Source organism: Ornithodoros turicata, chromosome 1 (assembly GCF_037126465.1).
Source record: "Ornithodoros turicata isolate Travis chromosome 1, ASM3712646v1, whole genome shotgun sequence".
NCBI lineage: Eukaryota > Metazoa > Arthropoda > Arachnida > Ixodida > Argasidae > Ornithodoros > Ornithodoros turicata.
The window spans coordinates 49,311,343-49,328,524 of record NC_088201.1 but is presented as its reverse complement, the minus strand read 5'-3'; the positions used below and the strand labels follow the sequence as shown (position 1 = coordinate 49,328,524).

The 17,182-nt window shown below is 45.3% G+C and overlaps 1 protein-coding gene across 1 annotated transcript in view; it reads right to left on the bottom strand.

Annotated features, from left to right (window-relative positions):
• LOC135378221 (oxidative stress-induced growth inhibitor 1-like) overlaps positions 1–13,878 on the bottom strand; it is a 56,110-nt gene extending 42,232 nt beyond the window's left edge. The window contains exon 1 of the mRNA XM_064611165.1: positions 13,622–13,878. Coding sequence (XP_064467235.1) covers positions 13,622–13,669 — 48 coding nt within the window. The 5' untranslated portion in view covers positions 13,670–13,878. The remainder of the gene's footprint in view (positions 1–13,621) is intronic.
• Between the last annotated feature and the right edge of the window lie 3,304 nt (positions 13,879–17,182).

Sequence of the window (17,182 nt, the reverse complement as noted above, 5' to 3'; positions counted from 1 at the left end):
ACCTGTGTAGTGCTATTTTGTGTCCGAAGTAACTTGGAAGTAACTCGTTCTTTTTTTTTTAAGTAACTCCGTATCTGCGAGTTACATTTCAGGCTGCAGAACTTCGTTATTAACTTAGTTGCATTTTTCACACGATAACTTAACTCGTAACGAGTTCCTTTTGACGGGTAACTTCTGAATCTATGCGCTTTTCTATTAGTTGACAACCTCCACACCGATATCGGCGTTTATTCGCGGGAAATGCAGTGCTTGAATGCAGGCGTCTTCACGCCATGCAGCCATCTTCACAGTAAACAGCTCTTATGACGTCTGTTACAAATTCCCATCGTTTCCATTTCATTCGCTGCTACAAGGAGAAGTCTTCACAACCGCACGTCTCTTCCAACGTTTCTATAGGTTCAAGCTAGTAAGCCAACGTGTCCTCTGTCTGTGCACTGTATGAGCAGACAACAGGCAGCGGCATCAGCGAGAGAGTAGTGTAGCGTTCCGAAGCTGCTCTACGCTGTTTAGCGACCGCTCCTGGTGTCTAATACTCCCGATATGAGTGCGCTAAGAGAGGGGCGCCTACCTAACGCACCCACCGACTACATTCCCACACACATTCCAAGAAGTAACAGATCAGCTGTACGTAGGGTCCGGAACCCCGAACCGTTTTTACAATCCCGAGATTTCAAAATGTTGATCGGGACTTTTGTGCAACTGCCCGCACGAGGTCGTATACGACCATGACCACTTCCGCGACTACGCTTTTGGAAAGGCTCATTCCAGCTCAAACGTCCGAGGTCGGTGGCTCGACCATCAGGAATTTCGACGAAATTTTTTTGTGGCGTTCCGCTTTACGTGCACAAGAAAAATGCAAAATATTTCGGTCCCAAAGCTAACCGCTTCTCCGCTAGGTGGCGCCAAACTTCCGCGTAGTGCGCGAAATCTCGCGCCCTTTGCGCGGCTCTGACGTGCCAGCCCATCAACGAATCGGAAAAGTTTTAACGTGATTCGATTGGAGAAGGGTATGTCTATTTATGAGCATGTTTCTAGCGATTTTGAAACTAAAAGGACGTGTATATGTCACGGGTGAATTTTTAAGCATGGAGTTTTAAATTTCATTTTCGATAATTTATTTCAGCGTACGCCCATTATAGTGACGCCCATTAGACGTGAGCATCTTCACGAGGGCAGATGAGAGTGTGCAAGTTCTCACCCTCACCACGCCCTCACCTCATGGCCGTTGAGGTGAGGTGAGGAGAAACCTTTTAGTGGCAAAAATGGATTCGCCTATATCAAGTAATGAAAAAAGAATATTAACTTCCGAATTCATGCAAATAAGCTGAACCAGAATTTGAAAATAATGAAGTAGACATGGGATAACCAAAATTACAGATACAGGGCATCGAGAATTTTTTTTTTTCGTTAACTTTTCTTGCCCTTGACGGATTTTCGCAAGAGAAGCTCTACCTGTTTTCCCAGGCAGCGTGCTGTATTTCCACAACTGAGACGAGCAACTTGTCGTTATTCGTCACAAAAGTTAATGAATGTGTCTTTTTTAATGAAAATATGATTCGCGCGTTGCTCTTGTTACACATCCCCCTATACTCTTGAAGCACTTTGTAAAGTACACTCTTAAAACAAAGCTTCACCACATAGCACGCTGAAGGCCAACCGTTTGACAGATTGATACCTCTGTCACTCTTGATTTGTGGAAAGAGCGGAGCGTACGCCTTTTTGTGGCAATTAACATTTCCGCATAAGTGTCACAAAAAGGCGTACGCATCCCGTTTTCAACGAATCAGGGGACAGAACGATGTCACTCGGGTAGATGGTTGGCTAGGAGCGTGCCATGTGGTGAAGTTCATTTTGAAGAATGTGGGTCATTGCTCATTTCCATATTTTTGACGAAGCTTTTCCTCCCCCGTGTATCCCCGTACGTGCACTCTGAAAACAGAACATGCTGACGAAAATTTACGGTTGAGGAGAGATGAGCAGAAACATCCGCTGGCAAAAACTGAGGTCAGGGCATTTGTTCACCTCTGACTGTACACTCTAAAAACAGAACCTCACTGCATAGCACGCTGTGCGCCAAGCATTGCCACGAATGATAGGGTTATCGCTTCTGATTCGAAGAGAGAGGTGGGCGTACGCCTTTTTATGGCAATTTGGATATATGAAAATTGCCACAAAAAGACGTACGCCCCCCCTCTCCCTTCGAATCAGAAGCGATAACCCTATCATTCTTGGAAACGGTTGGCCCACAGCTTCTATGCGGTGAAGTGCTTGTTTTAGAGTGTATAACGAGGCTAAGCTATCAGTATCAATCAAGCACGTCTACACGATGAGATATTTACACAGAAAGTACTCTGGAGTGATATTGATCGCCCCCACTAAGCGCCATCAAGACGACTGGGCACACAATTTTACGACCGCGTTTCGTGTCGAAAAACAAACGGATCATTAAATCCACCCACGCGAATGTGCGGTCGTTTAAACAGAATTAAACAGCCGGGATGGGCCACGACGGAAACAGGCTGGGCATCGACGCAAAGCCGCGTTGAAAGCACATGCGCGTCGCCACGCGAAGTCCGACGACATTGCTCACGGAGGATAGTCATGTCTCTGGAACGAATATGCTTCGATAAAACACCACCTCCCTAGAGATAAATATTACTGTCAAACAACTTATTCCATTCTTCCGCAAATATACTTCAGTCACAGGGCTCTGCTTTATCGCCGATTATTGTTAGGCATCTTCCGGTGACCCCGTAAATGCACGCCCTCAGAGATACCTTAATAGATAATGCGTAATGACACGTGGGTGAATAGATTTCGAATGGACATGCGTGTTTCTAACTATACGTTTTCTTCTATACAGGGTGTCCGGTAAGAAAGTGTCATTAAATTTTTAAATATAGGTTGAACTTCAGAAAATTATGAAACTACTTGGAATATACACACAGACTTTTGCCACACACTCTTAAAAATGAACTTCACCGCATAGCACGCTCCTAGCCAACCCTTATCTCGAATGATATCGTTATCTGCCCTGATTTTTTGAAAACGGGAGGCGTACGCCTTTTTTGTGACAATTATGAACAGCATAAGTGTCACAAAAAAGGCGTACGCCTCCCGTTCTCAACAAATCAGGGCAGATAACGATATCATTCGAGATAAGGGTTGGCTAGGAGCGTGCTATGTGGTGAAGTTCATTTTTAAGAGTGCAGATTCGGGCCGTTTGCATTCGCGTCACACATTAATTAAGCTAATTTTGCTAATTGAACTCGAAAATTAGCCAAGGAGAGGTAACGTTTTTCTTGGTGAATTCGGTAGCCAATGGCCATAGCACACTATTCCAACTGAAATCACAGGTTTTTTTTGTTGTTTTTTTTTTTTCAGAAGATTTCTACAAAAATTTGACAGCCGCAGAACCGTCACTTGGCAAGACATGTTCCATGAAATTTGCGTTTGCGTAAATGCAGGCTCTGCCTTTATCGAGACAAAGTGGAAACAGCCACACCCGATCGAGGGCATTACCGCGGTAACCGACGTTATCAGTGGCTGGGGACTGACGGTATGCACGTTGATAAGGGCGGAAGGCGTGATTATGTTCTTGTTCGTATACACTCTAAAAACTGAACTTCACCGCATAGCACGCTCTGCGCCAACCATTGCCACGAATGATACGGTTATCGCTTCTGATTCGAGGAGAGAGGGAGGCGTACGCCTTTTTGTGTCAATTTGGATATATGATAATTGACACAAAAAAGGCGTACGCCTGTCTCTCTCCTCGAATCAGAAGCGATAACCCAATCATTCGTGGCAATGGTTGGCGCAGAGCGTGCTATGCGGTGAAGTTCAGTTTTTAGAGTGTAGGAGGGAGGGTATTTGGATGGAACGAAAAGTTCCTCAAACGTAAATATCAGCAAGCGCAACTCGCACGGGGAAGGTTTTGCGGCTGTCAAATTTTTGTACAAATCTTCTGAAAAACCTGTGATTTCGGTTGGAATAGTGTGCTATGGCCATTGGCTTCCGAATTCATCAAGAAAAACGTTAACTTTTGTTGGCTAATTTTCGAGTTCAATTAGCAAAATTAGCTTAATTAATTGTGTGATGCGAATGAAAACGGCCTGAATCTGTGGCAAAAGTACGTGTGTGTATTCCAAATAGTTTCATAATTTTCTGAAGTTAAACCGTATTTTCCGGTGTATAACGCGCACCCCTAAAAACGGGCCGAATTTGAAAAATGTTCCATGTATAACGCGCACCGCAATGGTGCTACAAGCTTCTGTACTGCCACCAGTATACACAATAAACCAAAGCGGTGCATCATATATGCATATTCTATATTTGAAACACATTTAGTCAAATCCGTTAAACTCCGATGCAACAGCGTCGCTGTCAGAGTATACTTCAGTCTCCTCTCTGCTTTCTGTTTCACGTCCTTCCTTAATCACGTCGTTCTTCTGAAATGAATTCAAGATTATTGACTGCTGAATAACATCCTTGTGCAGCATCATTAACATTTTATGAACTCCAGTGCCCTTTCGCCCGTTTTGTCAACTGACCCTAAGAGATATGGGTGAAAGCCACAACACTCTGGAAGAGTCTGGAATTTGTATGTCACCGACCTGAGAAGGAACTCTGCAGGAAAATATTTCCGTGTACAACGCGCACCGTTAGATAACGATAACCTCGTCAGAGCACTTTTTTACTGTATAACGCGCGCGTTATACAACGGAAAATACGGTATTTTTAGAAATTTAATGACACTTTCTCACCGGACACCCTGTATAACTCTTCGTATGGCTCCCGAAATAAATGGAAGCAAAATATAATATAATACGGGCAGAAGGTGTGTGTGTGTGTGGGGGGGGGGTCGCATACTAAAATGGACAGCAGCACAAATGGAACGCAACATTTCCTATAGAATGCCTTTATTTGACTGGGACAAAGGTCGCCATGTCGCCACTTGCAACTCCCGCTCAGCTCTTCGTTTGCTCAATCACTCCACGCCCAGCTATCTGTTTGCTCGCTCATCTGCGGCTCAGCTCTCCGTATGCTCACGCTCGCTCTTACGCACCCGCCTCCCGCTCACGCCCTAGTCTGCCGTATTCACATCCCTATCCCAAGGTTGCCAAGACCGTAAAGCTGATACGAGGAGAGTTGAGCTGATGTGATAGGGATTAAAGGCGAGGGTGAATTGAGACCAGACATGAGTCACGCTCATTTGCTCACACACGTTAGTACGTCGTCGCTCTCAACTAGGTGCTCGGGGATGAACTCGAGTCACTCATGCTTTACTCAGCTCAGCTAGCCCAGCTTGAGGATCACTTCAGCTCACTCATGCTCAGCTCATGCTCAGGCGACCACATGACGCACAAAACTGAGACGGGTGTTGTGCAATAACAGCCGTTTCAGCGCTGTGCGTCTAGGAAGCAATATCTCAAATGCTTTTCGCAACACCGCTCATTTTGAATGTTTTGAGTTTCTACATTCCGCAGTATAACTCCGCATTGCGACGCTCATTCACTATGAAATTTACCGGGATTGAATCGCCTTTAGAGCTTTTTGTGCAAACTACACAAGCGCGGCATGTTGGCACGGGTAAACTTTTGATAGGGCACTACACGGCATTTATACGACTTTGTGCGTCGTCAGTACCGATACAAACCCACAAACCTCAAGCAGTGCCACCGACACTTATTGACACAAAACAGTGTTCTACGCATGTTGATATAGTCGAAAGACCAAAGTGCTGTGAAAGTATTTTTTCAAAGAAAGTTACCGCTTACCAGACACAGAGAAGAGAACATATACAGAGCACGCGCCGTTCTCTTCTACTGTACCTCGTTGGTAAGCGCTAACTTTCTTTGAAGTTGGCACGTACCCAATTTACCAGCCCAATTTAATAGGCTAGCAAATATTTTTATGTAGCAGTATGACCAACGAGCGTAGTGCAGAAAACTATGTTCTATATTCATGTGCATAATTGTAAGAGATGTGAAAAGCATGCATTCCTATACACACAAAGAAAAGGAGGGGGTATAGGCTTCCTTATTAAATATGTCGTTCTACGTTAGAAAGGCAAAATGAGAAATGACGCTGCCGAGGAAAAGAAAGAAAATGCCTGTATCTTTGGGGACCCTGTCAAACGCACTTAAATGTGACAGCTTGCCTTCATGTGGTTCCGATCTTCGTGCGCCCGCACTGGTTTCGGTGTCATTGTAACTTATTTCTTGCAAGAACTGTTACGGACGGACGTGCACGGCTGTCGACGTTGGTAGGCCCCAGAAAGTTATCGCTTTAATACGAGTCAAAACTAACAAGCCGGACGAGCAAAAACGCACTCAATCCGCATATATTGAGCAACGAAGTGTAACAACGTTTGAGAAATGTGATGTGCGTAGGCGAAGACGCTTTCTCAGAAAGATTCCCAAATAATCCCTCGAGTGTGTTTAGCTATCCCTAGCTTGCTGTGCGTTGGTCGTGGCGTTTTCGTAGCTAGGCACTCGCGTAGTACGATGATGAATTTGCGAAGTGAGAAAGGTGATGCTCAAAATGTGCATAGAAGGAAAAGGAGATGGGGGGAGATCTTGAGGCTATGACATGTTTGTCTCCGCGTAGGGGAGAGGATAAATGATGAAGTGTCTGTCCACTCACAAGGCAAAAATAAGAAGACCTTGGTAGATTGGTCTGCATGGGTCCACAGCAGAAACCACGTGCGCCTCACCTTGAGATGGTGCCCCGTCACAGTGCGACAATTCTGCTGTTTTACAGCCAGAGCTATATCTTGCTAAAACCTGAACTTGTTGTAATAAACTGCCATTTCCGGCACACCAAACTCCTTCCGTAGCTGAATGTTAAGTTCGAAAATGCTCTGCATTTGCGCTTCGGATAGCGACTGCGACAGAAAGCACCGGCCGCTGTTTCGTAAGACTCGTCCAAAAGCTGAAAACAGAAAACTCGCTTGCAGAAGTGACAATGTGAAGAGCTCATTCCGGTGGTTATCGGTGCCTGATTATTCTCACCGACTGCCTAAAAAAAATTACCGGCGTACGTCTATCGGTGCTCTTCCGTACACGCCGGAAACTGGGGAAAGCCTACTTATGTCCTAAATCAGTCTTACGTTATCTGAGGTTAATCTTATCTCGCCTTCACCTCCCACCGTCCCTGATAACCTGGACTGAACATACATTTCTTGTCTAACCGTAAACAAGCAACAATAGAGAGTTTAATAAAGTACCAATTTGGGCCTGTTGGTCACATATCATAAAACCGCGAAAACCAGTGCTAAAAACACTAAGAACGGAAACTGTGCATCCGTCCTGTTTCGTTCTTAGTGTTTTTAGCACTGGTTTTAGCGATTTTATAATAGAGAGTTTTAGTGCATCGTACGCTATCGCCTTAGCGTACGTAAGGAATAGCGTTGATGGTCCTGCGCACGCGCAAAATAAAAAGAGGTAGGAGCATTGCGCAGAGCCTACACGCTATCCCTTACGTACGCAAAGGCGATAGTGTACGATGCACTAAAATTCTCTAATAGGCAGTTTTAGCACACCGTTGGTAAGGTTATCGTGCCTATCGGAGCCAATCGCAGTCATGTGTGACTCAGACTCTTATCCACTGATTGGTTCCGGTTGATACGGTTCGACGCAAATCACGTTATCAACGGTTTGCTAAAACTCTCTAATCAACGGTACGTTATCTTCGTTCTGCTCCGTTACCTCTGGGGTACCCCAGGACTCAATCATTGGGCCCCATGCTCTTTCTCATTTACATTAATTATCTCCCGTCGTGCGTACACTCTAAAATTTGCCTTTTCGCTGACAAGTGTGTCGTCTATCGTGCAATATCACATCTTCGTCAGGCCAGGCTCATTACAGCGCGACGTTGATTCAATTGACGAATGTTTTTTTTTGTGTTTTTTTTTTGTTACCGTGTTAACGCCGCGAAGCAACTGTGGTTATGAGCGGCGTACAGACGTGAACAGATGGAGAGAGGACAGCTAGCAGGAAGGAGTGAGGTTGACGAATGGTGCGGTAGCTGGTTAATGGAACTCAGTCTCACTAAATGTGTATACCTCGAGCTATATCTAACATCTAACTTATCTTGGAAGGAGCACATATCAATCATTTGCAGGAAAGCTAATAGCTCACTCGCATTTCTGCGCCGCAACATTCGTTTCGCCCCCACTAACGTCAAACTTCTTGCCTACACTACCCTCATTCCACACAAACTAGAATACGCATCATCGGTATGGGACCCTCATCAAACATACCTCACATGCCTCATTGAATCAGTACAAAACAGATGTGTCCGTTTCATCCTGTCAGAAAATGTTTTCGGTTGTGCCTCTATCACAAGTTCCTCCGCACCACTTCTTTACAGCAATTGTACATCTTTAGGGCTCGTTTCATATCTACGCGCATGGACCATACCTTTAAGGTATCATGTAACATCTGTCGCTCAGAATCATTCCGAAAGTCATTCTTTCCATTAGCCCAAGTCGAGTGGAACGCCCGGTCCATTGTAGACATCACTGATCCTGTCACTTTTCGCCGACATCTTCATATTCACATACTGCTTTCCACATACTTCCTTTGTATTGTCTTTCGTATGGACGTATTTCTAACACATGTGGTTATCACTCTCATGTACGTTATATTGTTTAGTGTCAATTACTGTTTATCTATTGTAGACAAAGTTGTTGAAGAATAATAAATAAATAAAAAAATTGAAGGGCGATTAATGTAATTAATGCGGCGGTTATGCGTTAGCATTCAGCCAGCCCACTCACTATCGTTACCCACCCCTAACTATCACTAACTGTTACTAACTACACAGCCACAACAGCGGAGCAAGCCTTCTTCCATGCCGGCGGCGTATTTTGAAACGCTGCTTTCGCTCTTCCCCCGTCTTGTTCGCCAGCTTTCGGCGCCCAGTAGCGGCATCCGCTGCCTGACGTTGCTTGGGTTGTTCCTCGGTTTCGGCAGCTCGTCGCCTTTGCTCAGAATCAGTCTTCTTTTGGCGCCTACTTGGCCCGGCACTCGTACTCGGTTCACACTCCATTGTGTACTTGAATTCAGCCCATGCGAGCCTTGCACACCCGCAAGTTCAGACTCGCCCGCGTATCTGGCGCGCCACCAGATGTGCTCCTCTCCGTGACGTCAGACGCCGCGGCGCGCGTACATTGGCTTCCGCACCGTCACCTACGTTCCCTTACTCTCAGCTCTCCACTGCTCTCCCCCTCTCTCACGCGGCGTACGTCCCTCTCCACGTTTTGACCGGATCGACACCGACACTTTTCCTGAAACGCCGCTTCTAATGCTAACGCATTAACAAACAATTCACTTTTACTCACAACTCTTTCGTTACCATATCTGAGTAGGTTAGTTCTCACGTGTGTTGGCATTATCTTAGCCATTCTCTCAATATCAAATACTGCACCTTCTGACTGCTCTAAACATTTTTCAGCGAGGGGCTACGAACTGTATGGGTGGTTTGGAAATTCCTGTCAAAATGACGTAAGGGGAGTTCCAATGTCACGTGGGTTTATGCTTCCGGTCCGAAGTACTGCTGGAGTCGCACAGCGTCAGCGTGTTTTCAACGTAAAAATGGGCGGATGTTCAGCGCTTAACAGCACTAATTCTGCGGAAAAAGGATATATGTATCGCGTACTCTGGAACCCTGCGCCTTTGGCAGAAATGTCATCAGTGGCTGTGAAAACATTATAAACTCATATTGTGAAAAGAATTTCATTAAAGTCTAAACTTCGTCCCAAACTAAAAGGAAACGACTAAATGCGAATGATCCCCAGGGTGCAGCGATTCCTGCGTAAAATGCTGCCTGTACATTTCGTTGTATCATACCTGAAATGTTGTTTGTTATCTGAAACGTCAAACTGACCGCGTTGTAACGGAGCATTTCGCACCGCCAAAGAACGCGATTTCAAAGCGCGTGCAAAACGAAACCGAAACATGCACGAAGTGTCACAATTTAAACTGTGCCATAAGAAAAGTGCGTGCGAAGTATTTGTTAAAGTAACGTACTTGTTTGGGGGGGGGGGGGGGCAGGCGTTCCCAGGCGAACTCAGTTTTACAAACTATAGCTTTGCTCCAAGTGAGGGAAACTAAAATTTCGGACCGGACGTTCGAAGTCCCAGCTTGCGTAGAGCCACCTCTCAACTTGAGAGCCACACATTCAGGCCTCATGAACTGAGTGTTAGAGAAGCATTGAAGAGCACAAAAACAATATACCAGGAGGGAAAGAAATCAGGATTAAAAGCCCTGGGACGCCCATTCGCGTAAAAAGTGGGAGTGCAGCGCGCAATTCTGGTCTGTAAGAAAGCTTTCAATCTCTCTTTCGATCCTAAAAACGCCTTCCCGCGCTTGCCCATTGGTCTGCCAGTCTGTGACGTCACGTCCTTCGCCCAATAGTGAACCGCGCGCCTTCTTTCTTTTTGTGGTTGTATTTGGCACCGCCCGTTTCGGGTCTGAAGATTATCGGCAGCCAATAAAGGTGTTCGGATGATGTGACGTCACAACGCGTCAGAGGGGAGCTGGTGGTGATCACTGCCGCTGCGCGCACTCTTGCGAACTAATTCTCTGATGAAATGCGCGTTCAGTGATTAATTTAGACCCCCCCCCCCCAATGTTCAGTGACATCCCTCTAACTCTTTCAGCTGTGTACCCCCTACAGGGGGTGCCCCTGCGATTTCAGCTTTAGACTCATGTCGGTAATGATATGTTAAGGTGTAATGACGTAACTATATAATAATGACCCCCCCCCCCTCCCATATTTTTCTAACACCCCTCTGTGCTTGGGATTCTGGATAAACCACTGTGCGCGTTTCCTAAATGAAATATTTTGCGTGACAGTTCTTGAAGGTAGTACGCACGGTAAAAACAATATAATGTCGAGGCGCCCTCTATGCTCCTTTAACGAGCAACCGTAAACATTGTTCGACTATCCGACCACTAAACTGTAGAATTATGTGACACCTTCCGGCGGATTTCCTTCTACTGTGCGAGAGTGAAAGGATGCGTAGGACGCATTTCTGTTTCTTTTTTTCAACTTTGACATCACAGGAGCCACAATAACACTTTCAGGTCTTATAAGACACAATCACCCCTATATCGGGGACGTCCTTACATGACGCTGCTGTTCGAAGAACACACATTTTACAGGCTACAAATTTGCTATATTACCTTGTACGTGAAACGGTACGACACCGACGGGTGTCCTGGTTGGGTCATAGTAATCCAGTCTGAATAACTACCTTGTAGCTTGGCCAACGAATTTAAAAGAGCAATGAGGTGACATTCGACATGGCTCGAAACCCTGTCTCATTCGTTAAGCTCTCAACCAGGAGTCATCATGCGAAATATTTTCGCTGTGCGCTGTATTGTTGCTGCGCAATCAAACTTACGAAAACCGACGGAGAAAACAGCCTCGGAGGGCCGGCCGCGGGGACCCGATCGCCTCGCGTGACCTCGGCAGTTCCCTGTGCCAAGAGCTCTTATTGGTCACCGAAAATTTGCCTGCTACGGACACAAGTCACATGGTATCCCCTGTCAGGGGGATTGCTGACGTCACGTCAAGTACCTTCCTCCCCTGCTCCTTCAATAGATCATCTTCCTGTTTGCAAACAAATGACGTCATAGTGTTCGATGGCGCCACCAATTTGGTAGAGTTGAACTATGCTCGCAGCTATAGGGGCGAACAAGGTCGCGCCCGAAAGCCACGGTCTTGAGGGGATTACGATGGTCCCTGAGAGGGACGCGACCTTCGGTCCTACTTTTCTTTCAATAGGAGGCAGCGAACAAGTGCCCATTCGTGGAACCCAGCCCTCCCCTTCCGATTTGTTTCGGTTTCAGTCTGTCTACTAACGTCATTATGACGTTTCTCGGGTACAGGTCTATTAGACGCTCTTCGAAAGATCAGGTCACCTGCGCTCGTCGTTCTTTTGCAGGATCTCATCTCATTTGTTGCAAAACACGCTGCAACAACAACCAACAACAACAAAGTGTTGTGTTGGGAGGGAGGGGGGGGGGGGGCATTTCATTGTTCTTTCAACAAGCTGTATGTTTACTCTTTAACGTGCAATTTTGCCGGCATTTTCTCAAACGCATCATATTTCTACAGAAGGAAGCATATTTCGCAAACTTTCGAGTCACATAATGTGATACGCGGGTTTCACCGTTATTTATGCGCATGAACGTCCGGTGTAGCATAAAAGACGTCGAGAAGAGTGGTGTTCTTGCGTTCCTCGGAAACGTACGTGGTAACCCACGTGATCACTTTGACCTTTCACAATATGGCGCAACCCTAGATACTATATACCTTGCTATATACATAGGCGCTGCGCGGCCTTGGAAGGGAAGCCATGTCAACCTGTACTTTTTATAGATGCAATATACGTCTCGCATGCTGACAGGGTTTTGAGTGTCGCAATAGCTATTTACGTAAGCAGCAGTGGAAGTGGCGATCTCCTTCTTCCACCGCCCGGGTCAATATTAGCATATCTTTGCTCTGCAATCATCCAGTAATGATTGCACGAAAAATTTCGGCTCAGCTACTTTTCATCGTGTAACTTCATATTTCGCACAAAAACCTCCTGTCGTAAAACCGTTTCTAAGGGAATCGTTACAACTAAGATCATTATACGTATCCTAAAAGGTTCGCCACACTTCACCTCAATTCTTTCAATCCATAATGTGCATATCAGTTAATTAAAATGTGGTATAGAGGATCTTAGTCACTTGATGTGCAACGAATTTCGTGACAAAATTGTTCCCTTTTCTTGGCCTCATCGACATAAGGTTGCGTAAGCCCAGCAAAATGAGCAACATCAGAAGTATCTCTACGCCTGTGTTTTCCTGAGAAAATGTTCAAGTACTGTATTACCGCGGCTATTAGTTTCACAATGTAGTTTCTGAGGGCACGCGAGTGCCGCGGAGATTATTTAATGAATTAGGGGGCCGCCAATTTTTTATTTTTTTCGCTCGGGGGACGTCAGAAATGAAACGCTGTCATCCTAGTTTGTGGTCGTAAGATGCAGCAAAGATCGTCAGAATCACCACACGGGAACTCAATGGTTCTTCAAAAGCACCGGCCTTTCGAAGATGCTAAAACGTTGCGCTGCGCTTCTAAGTTTATTGGATGTTACTGATCGTGTTTCGCCCATCTAAAGGTTACTGGCACTTAGGGGAATATATCAGTACCAGGAACTTCTGTATCCACCGCTGGCAGCGTGAAGCCTTTCAAACCCCGAAAAATTGGTGTAGAAACCACACGTTTTCGTTAATGCAGCCTGCTGTCAGTTATTTCATGATCTCATAGACTGTAGATTTAATTAGCTACCATATTTCTCAGTCACGGAATAAGTCATTGAATTCACGTTGCATAAGCCACAGAAAGGTAACATGGTACCAAAATTGTAACACGCGTCAGAACCTTCAATTCTGCTTCAAAGCACTCACAATTCCTCCTGAGTGTTCGGTAAGAATTACAATACCTTCTTCGTAGTTTTTCACTGGCCAAGATTACAGTGATGAAGTCTAAATACTCATTCATGTATGAAATTCATTCATTCAAAGTAAGTTGGAAATTTTGTACCCGAAACACAACTTACCTTTAGCGATAACACGGTGGCGAAGATCTCCACATGAGCACCTGTCATGTCACACCATTGATTCCAGTAGAACAACAAACACACAGGACATCAATACGCATATTTGCCAAAGAACACAACGTGTAAAAAACTTTCGGACGCCTCAGAACTACGCGTATGCTTCATAAAATATCAAAATGCACCACCTTATTAATACTTTGATTCCTCAAAACACTGAAGCCGGCACCACCGGCAATCCATATTTCTAGCCCATGCCATTTTTCTTGCGTATTGGCTTGACTTACTATTGTATTACTACATCTTACGGATTGGCGCTGTCCGTCAGACACAATTTTTAAACAGTAGTTATGAGTTTATTTGTATATATTCATGACCTGTAACAAATTGAATTTTTAACACAATTAATGAATTTTGCTTGAAAGGGTTTTAATTATAAACACAAATGTGCACCTGCAAACGGCTCTGGATCGATGCTTCTAGCAGCGCCCTCGGCTCAGTGTAAACATGTAGCACAAGATGGCGATACCAGCACGTCTCACAAAACCGAAACTGATTCAACGAGCGCATAGCGCGTTTGAATTCTGGACTGCCATAGTTAATTAAAATGCGATTTCAGAGGAATCATTGACAAACCATGGAAAATAATCACAATTACTTTCCCAGGTTGCGAAGGCAAACCAACTGAAGGACCTGAGGCAAGTCAAGTCGTTCTACATACCATTAGACATGACTTCCAGGAAACATGCGAGAGTAAATTTTGCATCATGATTGCACGGTATATCCAGCACAAGGTTGTTGCTGACACAGTAAGGAAGGTGAATGATATTTGTCCGCGATCAGACAAATGCCACTGTGCAAACATTCCTAGCCCTCGGTAAGGATGTTTTGAAGTGCATATCAAATATGCACATGCATGAGCATCGATCCACGTTTAACTTACGATGGAAATTGATGTTCTGGGGCTGGAACACAGTGAGTGTGTGAAAGTGAGTGTGGAACACAGACCTACAGCTCGCTAACCTTTTCAGTGACTTCCCTCTTTCACTTTCAACGTTTAACTCGTTCTTTCTCGAGTGATTTACTGGCTCCGCACTAGGATCTTCAGTCGCTGAGCCTCGCATCCTGATCATGCCGGTCATTGGAATCCATCATGTTCCACGTGACCTTCAGACGCCACCCAATGAAACGTTGCTTGCCTGCGCGCTGCTTCTGAGGACCCAAAAGGCTGAAAGAGTTGTTCGTTGTTGGTATGGTAACGTATCTGACTACGTTTGAACCATGACGTGGTTTACCCGCAAGCCGTATTTTCTGCTACCTTCCAGTTATGTGACATTGTTATCTTCACGGTTGACGAGGTCGACGTATTTTCGCAAATGGGCTTAAGCTTTTTCCGGAATGATTCTGCGAAGGACAGCCTCGCCGGTCGTAAACGCTCGTATCCGTTACGACTCCCTAAAAAATCTGTTATTATCTAATGATTTACAACGCCGGTGCATTTCCGAAAATGTGCTCAACCCCATTATTTTCTGGAACGTTGGAGAAAGCAGTGTCACCAGCTCATAAATAGTTCAAGTTGTAACGACTACCACAGGAAGTCGCTAAATTCGTGCCTCACCAAAGAAAGTAAGGACTCTATTGGTTTCACACACTGCACCAAACAGAACCTTTTGGACAATACGCAAGTCAGAAACGCAAATATATAATTGAATTGAATAAAATCGCGTGCTACGTCTTCAACGCTTGACAAATCCTCTTATCAGATCTATATAGCACCATGAAAACTTCATCGACAGCAAAAGCTAGCGACTATAGTCACTTACAACATGCCATCTCCAACACTTGTACGCGGTAACCTCCCCAGAAATCCACCTCTGGGGGGTACCTGCTTCCCGGGGGGGGGGGGGGGGGGGGCTATGTGTATATGAATACATGTTTATGTGTACATGCATTGGTAGCCGAGCTGTATCGGGCAAACCCTTGCAAGCAAACTAGCAGCCGTTGTTTAGCGGTTGAGATCCAACCATGCCGGGACTGAGAGACGACCCCGTTCGAATCCCAGCACCGATTGTGACCTGTCTAGCTGTTTTCTCGGGTTTTCTATGGGAGCAAACCTGGGTTGCAAATGTCGGCATAGGACGCAGGATCCCCGCCCCGCAACAATTAATACGTCACCCTACGTCACCCTACGCAACAATCTCTACGTCCTCCCCCGCAACATATGAGGCCATATCGTCGGCATGGTAGTACAGATCCAACAGTGCGTGATTTGACCAGCCGGTGAAGCGCCGTCTCTTCGTACAAGTAACAATACTACAATGTGTACAAGCTATACAAGTACATCTGTAGAGTTTTGAACACTAATATGACTTTCTGCGCAGCTTCTGATAAACAGACGACTGTGTTTTGTGTATTGACGCCTCGACAAAATTCACGCATGCGCATACTCACTTATGCTCAATGTGGCGAATTCGTTGAGCATGTGTGAGCAAGGAGTGAGTGAGCGAGAGTCACCCACAAGTGCATACCCCCTCTAGTGGGCAAAATTAATCCAGAATATAGACCCACTTCTGTTTGCAAACAAGCGGGCGCATATGCGCATGCGCAGAAAGCAGACGCCGCTGGTGGGCAAGAGACCGAGGAGGCGCCTTTGTGCATGATGTATTCTACAAGTATATTCTACGCGATTTCTCGTTTAGCTCTTGCTGAAGATCACTGTAGAGTGGCTAATGACCATAGTGACCGCACTGCTCTATCAGCAGCGAAACCAAAGAAAAGCAAAAGAAGAAGAAGAAGAAGAAAAAAAAAAAGATAGACATGACATTCCTCCATGACATTTTTGGATTCATACCGGCTAGTCCAGTCTTCGGAGTTCTGTGTTGACGCATTTATTTACTATTTCCAACATGTGGTTCATGTCGCCTTATAAGCTTCATAGCTACCGTGTTGGGACTTATTCTGTGTGCAGAAACAATTGAACCTCTGTATGCAATAAGGGGATAAGTCGAATTATCCCCTTTTTAGTATTTTTGTTGCAATGGCATCTACATACCAGTATGTACCTGTCAAAGAAAATGTAGGACCGTATTGCAATTTATTGACGCGCAATAGGAGGGTAAGAAACGGGAAATCCATGTATGTCAATGGGATGGACAGCCAGATCAGGCCCCTTTTCTACACACGCATACAAATGGTGTCGCTTATATTTTGCTACGATGCGGAAATGAACCTCGTCTTCCACTCGAAAAACATGTTCTTCCTACCTCACGTGACCGTGTCAGCAGTGCTGCTAAGCGTTGTAATCGGAAAAAAATATGTGCACTATGCTAATAAGTCACATTTTGCTGGCCATACAGAACGTTATTTTCAAGATTGTGCTCGTCTAGGAGCAGGAAAATCACGATCTAGGCTGCTCCACTGCACTAAGGTAACTTCGCCCGTCCTGGAGTCACCATGAAAGTCAGACTCGTGAAAACTGTTTTTTCCTGCACGAAAACCCTGTGCGTGCAGCGTTATATAGAAAAAGGGGATATGTCATGCTGCTGGGTTTTGTTTAATTTCTGC